This window comes from Rhyacophila brunnea, unplaced genomic scaffold (genome assembly GCF_057557595.1).
Source record: "Rhyacophila brunnea isolate RB1 unplaced genomic scaffold, BYU_Rbru_1.0 scaffold_1, whole genome shotgun sequence".
Classification (NCBI taxonomy): domain Eukaryota; kingdom Metazoa; phylum Arthropoda; class Insecta; order Trichoptera; family Rhyacophilidae; genus Rhyacophila; species Rhyacophila brunnea.
The window spans coordinates 20,094,490-20,106,884 of NW_028232751.1; the positions used below are offsets into that span (position 1 = coordinate 20,094,490).

The following is a 12,395-nucleotide window of genomic DNA, read 5'->3' on the forward strand; positions in this document are numbered from 1 at the left end:
GTCCGACCTCGTGGGACAGGAGCGACTTACACGAAGCTACCGATCAGGCGGAGATTATGATTTATACTAATTGGTATTTAGACTGAGCAACTAATCAACCATGACCTGCTAATTACATACCTGAATATTCGGTAAATTGCGAATCATTGTTGATGAAGTTTGCAATTGAGAAATCTGCTGGCCTCTGCATTATTGCACTTCGATGTCACGCGTGTAGAATATGCTGACTGTAGATACGACTATTGTGCAATAGTTTAAATGATTCGCTAATTATTACAATGTCGAAATAATGCTGTGAAGTCACGAAGTCATTGACCACTACATATTTTATTTAAATAAATAATGATAACAATAAACCTACTAGATACTTGTTTTAGATTATAAAATATAACATAAAATTATTATTATTATTGATTATGGAAATAAGATATTAGAAATATCAGTAAAAAATGAAGTGGAGTCTAAATATAATAATATGTATATTTTTATAAAAACCATTTTTTATAGATTTTAAATAAAAAACGCATTAATGAAGGCAATTTTCCGCGGTCGGTTATCTTCAATTAATTTGCTTTTAATGTTTTAAAAAAGTGAGCCACTGAAAATTTGTTTATCTTGGCTACTCGCTATTTCTTTCATGTGCTAAAGTTATTTATCTCAGCTTTAACTTACATGATTATTTTTTTGCTTGATTGGTTTTGACTCGTATTTCCAATCAAAATGGAAACATTTTCCGAACACTGTTTCAGAATTTAATTATGTGCTTCATTGATAAAATCGAATTAAAAAAATAGCTGTAATAATAAGACGCCGAGAGACATATATTTTCGCGTGAATTTATTTGCTCGTAAATGTTTTAAAAATCGCTCCGCCAAGTTTATAAAAGACATGATAATAAATTAATTATACGAAAACCGAGTCTACGGGAAAATGTCACTTCATTTTTATTGTTTCTTTTCTCTGTGTCTTTTTTTTGTTGTTTTTAAACAACTACATTAATGGAAATTCTTGAATTTTGTCAATTGTCACCCGATACCATAACAATTAATATAAATTATAAGTAGACCACCCTAGACTATCTGAGATTATTAACAGTTATTTGAGATGTTCGGCTCTATAAAACCGTCATACGCACAGTCGTTGCATACGGGTGCGAGTCATGGATGCTAAATGTGAAAGCAGCTGAAATGGTGGATTGCTTTGAGAGAAAGATCCTGAGGCGGATATACGGACCCATGAATGATGGTGGGGAGTGGAGAATTAGGTACAACACGGAACTATACCGCTTATACCAAGATTCTCACTTCACCTTCATAAAACTCCAGAGGCTAAACTGAGCACGCCATGTCCAGCGCATGCCTGGGTCACGGATACCGAAGAAGATCCTCGAAGGAAACCCAGGGGGGGAAATGCCAGTGGGAAAGCCACGCACACGATGGGGTGACAACATTACAAAAGATGCCAACCAGCTGCTGAAAATCATGAACTGGGAAAGACGTGCGGAGGACCGTTCCGGCTGTGGAGGAGGCCAAGGCTCGACTTGAGCTGTAGCGCCATCGAATAAGAAGAAGATTAGAGATGTTAGTGGGATTTCAAAATATTCAATAGACAATTATAATACTGTCGCATATTGGCCAATAGTATTTTTTAAGAGTTCCTCTTTCCCCGCCCTCTGTCCATCCCTTGAACATAATATTATAATAATATAGTATAGTAATTGCCTGCATTTCTCCTTAAATTATAACAGTGGAGTATGGGATATCAGATAGGTACTTAATTTAGTAGATATGTATATGTACGTCAAATATGAAAGGTAGGGTGTCACATATGAAGAAAATGTGTTGGCACATACTCCATAGTATTTTTTTTTTCTCTGTGTTATTATATTTTTTGTCACTAACAGAATATTATTATTGCTCTTACAATTCTATATTATATATATTCGAAAGGGTGAGTTTCCATTGTCCATCAAGATTTACGCGAAACCAAGCTCTGTACCACATCAGTCATAGTGATTCTAATTATGTACAAAACTCTTTTATTCGGCGCTCTTGTATTACGGGAATGAGACGACTGGCCTCCGGACAATTGGACGCCGCACTGTCGTAGACACGTATACAGAACGTAGACGAGGTATTTTAATCAGTTTATATCTACTACTTAGTAGTTTGAATTCGTTTTATTCCATAATGTACCCATTCCTTATCGCGGAATGAGAATTACCATGCCTAAGGCTTTATATAAAATAAAAAACTCTTTTTTCGTTGGAACTTAAACATATGCACGATTAAATCATTGTTTACGTCTGCATATTTACATTCTTACCAACTATTAAATCATAATATAATCATTTAAATATAAATAATAGTTTTGAATATTTTTTTTAAAGTACCTATAAGTACCTAACGTCTATTTATTTTCGAATTCCGTAGCGTCCAGTTGTCCGGTGCCAAATTGTCCTAGATCCTGTATTACAATATGTATTTCTCCACCGATGATCCTTTCAATAACTCACCTGTTTATTTTAAACACGCCATCTCAAAAATATTGTATGCATTGACCAACCGCACAGCCCTCGCTATTGGTGCCTGGTGAGCCTGACATGAGGAAACAGCTTTCACCCAAAATAGGTCATGGCTGCGACCACGCATGTAATTGACGGGTGTATAAAAATTTAAATTTTCTAGAATATCGGGATTGAAAATGATACCACGTGAGAGCAGGGAAAAATGCTTTAAGAGCAGAAGTGACCTACGAGCTTCAAGAGAATGAAAGGCGAGCATGCCTTGAAGAAAGTTAGTCGGAAAATACTCGTTTGAGAAGGTGTCAAAAGGAAAATAATTATAAACTTTAATTAATCGAGTTTTAAATGTATGTTTTTCCCTATCTTATTATTCTCTTTTTTTGTTCTATCTTAGATTACTCATAATATTATGTATAAATTTCAATAATTCTTAATACACATACAATGTACTTATAACTATATTAAAAAAATGTTACTTTTTTCTATAATTATTCAATATTCTTTCTCATTTTTCTTATGTAATTTCTTTATATTTCAATATGTTCTTCTTACTTTCTATCTTGTTAGGCTTAATAACTATACTATAATTTATATATGGAAACTTTGCTGATTTCGAAATCTTAGATCTTTGGACACGCAACAATGGCTTAACTTTGTCATTGTTAATCTTTTGCCAATGGGTATTATGTAGTCATAACTCATATTTTGCAAAATAGCGCATACCCGACCTATTACTTATACAGAATTATTATACACGTTAAACTGCACTGCATCGACACCTGCATGGCTCAATGAACGTTTTTATCATCTTATACATACCTACACTTTTCGACTGTCATGTCAAAATTACGTTTTTTTGTTTTTAACGGTTGGCACTATATATTTTCTATAAGAATGTTGTCTATTACCTATGGTCTGCGGGTTGGGTTCTGTTCAAAATATTATATATGGATGTCATGTCGCAAGTAATTTAAACGCACGCACACGTAGAAACTGTTAGAATTAATTGAAATTATCATGAATAATTAATAATAATTTAAATTATTAATACATTATAGTTGGCACTCTTCATCGGTGTCATTATTCAGTGAATTTACAGAGATGGTGATCGTTCAAAATATTCTGCAAAATGACGAAACCATAGACTAAATTTGACACCGTGTCAGCGTGACAGTGACGTGACATGCACCTTAATTTGATCAGCACTTTATACTTTACAGCGGGCGACTCAATTTCTTAAGATTCAACAATAATAAATTTCGCTCATTTGTGTCGCTAGATTTCAAAATCAGCCAAGTCCATAATAGATGAATAGGAGAAAAACAGCTTTTTTCCCTCAAATACACAGTCACAAGGGTGAAAGTTTATATTAATTCGAGTATATAATATTTAAAATTAATATATTCCACATTTTGATAATGCAGAAATGTTGGAAAGCAGTAGTTCTTCAGCAATTCATAAAAAATTAATAAGTACCTAAAGATGGACTTGGCTGATTTTGAAATGAAACGACACATTTAATTGCGGAAAATCTCGTATTGAACGGATCGTCGAGCTCCTGATTATTGCTGCAATTTGATTTTTTTTTGGTGGGTGTTTAGTGCTGTAGAATCAGCAATAACTTTATTACATCTGAATTATCGGAAACAAAACAATGAATTACAATAGTTTTTTTTCTTCCGCCGTACAATTGAATCAAATTGAAAATAGTATCGCCCAGAATATTATAATATAATACTAAAACGCTCTCAAAACGTAGACTATCTAACTTGGCAAATAAGTGTCTTACAAAAAATACGCTTTTACTGGAGAAATACTTAAATTAAGAGTAAGTAAGTATAAACGATTCGGAATAAAATCACACGGTATATGAATGCGTGTGAAAATTTCTTTTGTTTTCATTAACACAATCGTAAAATATTTCATACTAAAGTAAGCAAAATGCATCTTAGCATCAAGCCAATAAATAATTCTAAAATTAATCTCTCATAGAATTGCACTATACTGCCCTTCTAAGGAAGAAGGCAGTAACTCGCAAAATTTGTGAAATTGAGTTATGAATGTCATCCGTTAGGTATTTTTCAAATCTATATATTATGTTCACTTTAAAATTAGTATTATCACTAAAATACCGTTAAAATCCTTAGTGAGAAAATAGACATCTAAAATAATACATTATTTTTATCAAAAAGGCAGTAATTGCACCTATTCATTGCAGTTACTGCTTATTTATTATTACTTTGTTTGTATTTTAATAAAAACCCACTAATAAAAATTACCACCGTTTTTTTTATTAATTTACAGTACTAAAGTTTGAGAAAAACATATTACGTCATTTATCTCGAAAGTGTGTGAGTCAGTTACTGCCTTCTTTCTTAGAAGGGCAGTATAGTAGTAACCAGTGGAGAAGGGTTAAGGTGGGATGTTAAGATCCGACATAAATAATGAATAATAAACGTTGTCAGTCAAACGTATTTTTTTTTCATTGACGTAAGACTACAATGTGTACATAGTGTTTGTTAGTTTTAAAAATTCAATTAAACCCTGCATAATCCAAGCCATAGTCGATAATAATCAAAAAATATTCGCTTATCTATGAAATATCTAAAATTATTCCATTAAACCATACATAATTTTAAATATTTTATAGATATAAGAATATTTTTTATCGATTATGGTTTGGTTGAGGCAGAGCCTAATGAATTATTTTAAAAAGCTAACCAACAGCATAATATATAATAATATATTCTTAATTCAACGAAAACAATTAATAAGTATGACTGAAAAAGTGTGCACTATTTTGTCGGATCGCCCATAGCATTCCTAAACTATTATGGTTTGGTTTAGGCAGGGTATAATTGTTTTTTTTTTAAATTAACAAGCACTATCTACACATTGTAGTCTTAAGCACCGGCTAGACGCTCATGCTTTACCACAAGCTTACATGCGCAAACCGGTTTGTAACGGGAAGCCCGTGTGTATGGGCGGGAAAACTGTGGCTTGCGCAAACTGATTTTTTTTTTGCACAAACTATACCGCGCAGACAAGTCACTGCCGTCTAGCCGGTGCTTTAGGTCAATGAAAACAAATACCTACGTTTGACTGAGAAAGTTTAGTTTTTATTATTTATGTCGGATCTTAACAATCTACTTCCATCCTTCACCACTGGTAGTAACTATTTTTTTGTATAATGCAGTACATACGTACTCGTTCTAACTATATATTTTTACGTACCTACCTACTACATATCGTCGGTGTTTTGTAAAAAGGGCGAATAAACCAAAATGATATTTTACAGGAGGAGGATTTTTAACTTTCGACATTTATTTGTTTATTACCTGTAGATGATTATAAATATCTAACAAGTTTATAATAAAGCTTAGAAAGAATACTGTCATTACAATAGATATTATTATGTAATATTTTAAAAGGCCTAATATGTCACATTTGCTTTTTATTTCGTAATTTTAATTAATTTAATTTTAGTCGATTATCGTGTTTAAGTACTTTCCTGTGGAGATACAGATTTACCGTTTTTACGCAACAAAGCTAGTGGGGTATAATACATATTGTATTTTCATTGAAATTTCGATTTCGCCAAAATGGTTGATTCGCCCTTTTTACTAAACACCGACGATATATTTTTTGCTTAGGAAAGTTTAATTTAAATCATGTGTGTTATACCGATTCTAAATCTCAGAATCATTTAAAAATGAATTACAAATAAAAACAAATTCAAACAAAATACAAGATAGTTACGATTATTGTGGAGTATATTTGCAGATAGGTACTGCTTTCTTTTACCTAGCCCGCTCGAGTTCAAAATTCGGGCGGATGTGCAGATGCTGATTTTCTTTTATTCGTTACGGCTAGCCTCGTGACGTCACTGTCCCGCCAGGGTCTCACCTGCACGGGTGAGTATTGCAAAATTACCGGCGGTTTTGATTTACTATCATGTCCCAATCGAGATGATTTTGTACGTGCGGCCGGGATAGTCACCACACAGTAAATGTTAATTTGACAACCATAAATTTAATAATAAAACAATTATTAGAAAAAATATACTTGGCTTAGTATTTTTTATCTGGTCTCATTTGATTAACCGTACGCTAATTTGTTATGAGATAATTACATTTTTTGTATCTTGTTGAAAAGGCTTGGTTGAGTGACCATAACCGATATAGATCGTTGTCAAATCGTAAAGGTAATGTTGTAAAATTGATTGATTCGAAACAAAGTCAAAAATTATAATTGTATCATTAACCAACTAACTGCCTACAAAAACTAATTGACCGAGGATTCTTGGTGGAACTTTAAAATAAATTCAAGACACGCACGCGGACGGTCAGAAAACAACCAAGTCACAAATTTCACTCCCTGTAGTCTGATTAATGTGTCTATTCAATTCTAAACTGTCCTATACGCCAATTTTTCCAAATACGTTTTTCACATCGATCGATTATTTATGAAATTTACAACATTTCTGTATAAACCTAGATGCATAGTATAATATTGAATTTAAGAAACAATTATTATTTCCATGCCACTTCTTAAGTATCCTGAGTGACATTATTTGAAAATGTATTGAATTTTTCATAAATTTGAAATTGGAAAAAATTCCCCAAAATATATTGTAATTTGAAACATTTTTTTTTAATATTTTGATATTACAGAACTAAATCGAATAATTAAGTATAGGTAAGTAATTTTGCTTTCCTGTACATTTTATGGTTTGGCGTTTAGGATAGTTTAGAATTGAGTAGACGAATGCTTACACGGACTTTTCGGGCACTATCAAACGCACAATTCTCGTATCAATACGCGAACTTTCCGGCCCACGCTCCTTTGCAAGTATTGAGCGAATGGTTAAAAACCAATTTTCATATTAATTGTACCAGTTTTTAAATATTTCTACTCAGTGATGGTGATATTCATTTTTCCAGATGAAGAGTAGAACTAATATACTTAGTATTAATACTATCGACCGAAGGTACTTGATGGAATTTGAATTTAAATTCTAATGGATTTAAGTTATATATACTCACTGAAGCGCCTAGTTTCAAAAGTCATTAAAACGGTTTTTGAAAATTTTGGAGTTAGATGGATATTTTTGTTACCTATATGATGGCCAAAGATTGAACTTTAAAAAACGCCGAAAACCGTCAATAAATATGATCAAAAATTAGGGTAAATTTCAAAACCCGCTAAAATGGTTGGGTGTGCTTTTCAAATACCCCTAAAATGAATAGCCAAAATACTCTTTAGAATTTAACGAATTAAAAAATAAATACATAAAGTTCACAGATTTAATAGATCTGACCTTTTTTTTAAATTGTTCTCAAAACTACCTAAAATCGTTTTTCTCATTTTTCGCAGAACTACCTAAAATCGTTTTAGGGGCTTTTGAAACTAGGCGCTTCATATTTCGGATTATAAGTCAGTATATATTTACCTTTTGGCGAGTGTACATAGTGAACGAATATGCTGAAAGGCGTAACCAGGGTCGCAAAAAAACGACGCAAATGGAATAGTACAAAACTTAAATCCATTAGAATTTAATATAAGTACTTAGTGTATAAAAAGGTTATTTTTTTCATTTTTATCTTGTCGCAAAGCCTCTTAATTTACACGTTTTTAAATTTAGAAATACCGACGTAATCGTAAAATTTTTTACGGCTTGTATATTTTCGCCAACACGTCATATTATATCGTATTTTGATTGATTGCGAACAGATTTTTCAGCAACTAAGAAAAGGAATTTTTTAAATATATATATTTATATATATATATATTGTGGGATAGCCGAAGGTCATTGAAAATAGTCGTCTATTGTGAATAAAGGGTCGTTATATATATCGACTTCCTGTTCGCGACAATTAATAAAATGGCATACATAATCATTTAGTTTCTAGAAAATAAAAAAAAACAATAATCCATTTTCCAGAATGTGATATCGTTGTAACACAATCATCATAACTGCCAAGGAAATTTAATGAAGTGAGTACCAATTATTTTTTTTATTAAGAGCCGCGGAACATTTTTTAATTCTGACACCTGTTCGTCATCCGCGAAAAAGTAAGACAAACGAATAAAATAAGATAATTAAAATACACACATTCAATATAAAAATTAAACATTTTTCGTTCACACTGTACCAACTGCTTGAAAATAATGTTTCATTGATTTTTTTTATGGACTTCCAACTATAAATATTTACATTCAAGCTTAGATAAAAATTATTTTACGAAATTTAAATGCGACTTTTAATTACATTTATCTACTTCGATTACTTATTTTCTTATTTTATACATACAATATATTATAAACTTTAATTAAAAACAATATATTCTATAGCGTATTTTTAATAGTTTATTATGCTGCTTAGGTACCTGTGATCAAAAACTATTTGTCAATTTTTGACTCTATACTTTTACATATTCTTTTAAGAAGATGTTAATATTAACAATATGATATACGGATTATAAACAAATATTTTATTACTAGGGATAATAATTTCGTTGCGATTCATGTGCTAGGTATATTAACCTCTATTTCATTATATTATGTAATTGTATGTAATACTGTTAATGGATTTATGCAGACATGCAACGTTTCATCATGCATATAATATAGAGATTAATTAAATTACGATTACAATTCAAAACTGAATATACCTACAGAAGAATCATCATTTTGTATTATTGAAAACATCCACCTATTTTTTAATCTCTAGAAACATACACATTAGAAAGAAGTCGTTGAAAAACGCGAGTTCTAACCACTTGGTTCTGCTTTTTCTAATGAGAAAATTTCAGAAGTTTTTTAAAATTTGTATTTTTTATAATATTGTAAGACAAAATTTCCTTATTTTTACAACATTTTTCTAAGGTCGTATTCTTATTTGTCCGGTACAAATCTCGCAATCGATTTTTAACTAACTTCACGACTAGCTAGACATTTGAAACTTTTAGAATATATCAGAACACGATGCCAATGGATTTTTTTAAATACTTTTAGCTAATTCTGTTTTGTATGAAAAGTTATTTCGATACCATTATTGGTTGCTAGGGGGTCCTAGCAACTAAATTATTAAATAATTTATACGTGCGTTACTATGAAAATCAATATGAAATGACATTTCATTATTCAGTATTTCTATCAAGTACCTACAATGTTTTTTGATCGTTTACGCTAGTCAAGTCAAGTTTATATGATTCAACAGAAAATTTAAAAACGTTGTATTTAAAAAGTTCTTTTTATCTTGTAATTATTTACTTACCATAAGTAGGTAGTTATATTGATTACACCCGTGTTAAAAAAATCTACGATAAAATTATAACATTAGCAGTTTTGTTTGATTTATGATAACTTTAAAACTGATATTATTCATTATAAGAGTCTGAACAATTAATATTTTCCTGTACACCAACAAAAGAAACCACAGTGATGAAACGAACAATAAATTTAATCATTATTGAATATCTAAAACAGAGTTAACAATTTCATTGTAAAACGGTATACTTTTTACATAGTTACCAATTTTGCAATTACTATCAGAAATTTACTAAATACCACAGTGTTGATATTCACGACAGATAATAAAATATTTATTACCGCAATTGTGATGATATCAAATAATATAAAATGTATTAAATAATTGAACTGGCATTTATGTGTTATAGTCGACCGTTTCGAAACACCTGTCAATGTAAACGTATCAATTAAAGTAGAATCAACAAAAACTGCTTTGTTTCAAAAAGATTAATATAAAATATATTAACCATATCTTTATATTAGTTTAAAGTATTTGGTTGCATTCATTTTTTTTATACAGGTGGTTGTTTGAAAAACTTCGACCAACTTTTTTTATCAATCAAAACAACAATTTTAGAATAGTTAAATACACTTACCACAACAAACTTAATGACGCTAATTTCATGATCCAAGTCCGACATCTTGACTGATTTTCTTACTCTTCAAAACAACTGAAACACGTGAAAATAACCGCTGAGATTAACTCAAAATACGAACTGACTAAGAAAAACAGTTTTACTTTTCGCGCGAAAATACGACATTAAATTTATTTGAAAACGGAAGCTTGTGAACTTTGAAGTTTAAAATTTTGTAAAAGACACTGGATTTATTTCAAAGCTCTTTGTTTAAAATTTTATTTATGCAATTAACGACGCGGCCGATTGTGAGAGTATGGTTAACTGTTCGGAAGAGTGTGAGCTCTTGACCTTCCCGATTGACGGCTGCTCGAGAAATGCGCCGCCAACATTGAGGAAATCTTACAAATGCTTTATAATATACAACAAGCGTTATAAATACATTCTTTAATTCGCTCTATGTTCATAATACCTAACTACGAAAATAATTATCAGATTCGTCGGGCGGCGATAGATGGATGCCTCATAGTATGTCCGGCTAGCTTCCGCTCCTGTGACACGGCATTGCGAGTCCGTGGCTGGATTCTTAGGGAACACGCTACCGGGATTGTGTGAACCAGGGAAGCGCAATTAAATGTTAGCGTTCGTGAAACCAATATAACTTACAGATATACGTGGACTGGATTATGCATTTATAGATCACGTGAAGTTTTCTCAACAATACGATAAGTAATAATATTATCTTCAAATTTGTAGATACATTTTCTTGCCGTCATTTACTTGGTAAAATACCATTACAGTAAGTATTATTGTTTTATTTTTTATTTTACTGGAATTTGCGTAGATCAAATTTCATTTTGTTATGTGTATGTATACAATCTGACAATTCCGAAGAGTGCCTGCTAATTGTAAGATATTGTGCATATACATCAGCGCAAATAAATATGCAGTAGAGTATCCTCCAGATAACCTTGCCATTGTATACAGTGACAAGGATTTGTGTGTATACGCCACCGTATAATTGTATTAGTAAGAGCCAGGCACTTGATTGGTTTACTCACGTACGCCGTATAATTGTATTAGTAAATTCTAAGCACTTGATTGGTTTACTCACGTTTTAATTTAAAAAAAAAATATATTCCAAATGGCAAGGTTAAGTGGCGGCCACTCCAACTGCTGACAAATTCTTGCTGGTAAACCGTTTTCTAGATAATATTTTTGTGTCTGTCTTATTTACTTAACTACCTGTTGTTTTCATATATTTGTGAGTTACTATCAATTGATATATTTATTTATAAACGACGCATACACCTATGACAGAAGATAATATTATATAACATACAATAGTAAAATAAAACATACAGACTATGTTATCGTAATAAATAATACTTATATAACAATAATTACAAGATAAAAAGAACTTTTTATATACAACGTTTTTAAATTTTCTGTTGAATTATTATGCTCAATATGCTCAAACTTGTACTTGATATGAAGTAAATAAAAAACAAACAAACAAATATATAATAAGTACTGAAATGTCATTTTGACATTTCATTTTAATTTCCATAGTAATGCACGTATATATTAATAATTTAGTTGCTAGGACCACCGCCTTAGCAACCAATGATAGTCTTTTACTTTTTACGGATGCTTCTGAAATAACTTTCCATACAAAACAGAATTAACTGAAAATGAATTCAATTCTGTTTAAAGATGGCTAAAAGTAATGAAAGAATGCATTGGCATCGTGTTCTGATATATTCTAAAAGTTGTATCGGCTCTTCCTTTAGATGCAACTCCTTTTATTCTTAGTAATAAACCAACAATTTACTAATAGTAATTCTAACATCACTCCTAATCGTTTTAGACATATTTTTATTATAAAAAAACTTCAAATTACGTAAATTGACAGATCGATATATTCTAAAAGTTTCAAATATCTAGCTAGTCGGGAAACTAGTTAAAAATCAATTGCAAGA

At 31.1% G+C, this 12,395-nt stretch overlaps 1 protein-coding gene across 1 annotated transcript in view; it reads right to left on the reverse strand.

The window, feature by feature from the left end:
* LOC147079559 (actin-binding Rho-activating protein-like) overlaps window positions 1-10,774 on the reverse strand; it is an 89,981-nt gene extending 79,207 nt beyond the window's left edge. Inside the window, exon 1 of the mRNA XM_085941961.1 lies at window positions 10,435-10,774. Within this exon, the coding sequence (XP_085798087.1) occupies window positions 10,435-10,479 (45 nt within the window). The 5' untranslated portion in view covers window positions 10,480-10,774. The remainder of the gene's footprint in view (window positions 1-10,434) is intronic.
* Window positions 10,775-12,395: the final 1,621 nt, after the last annotated feature.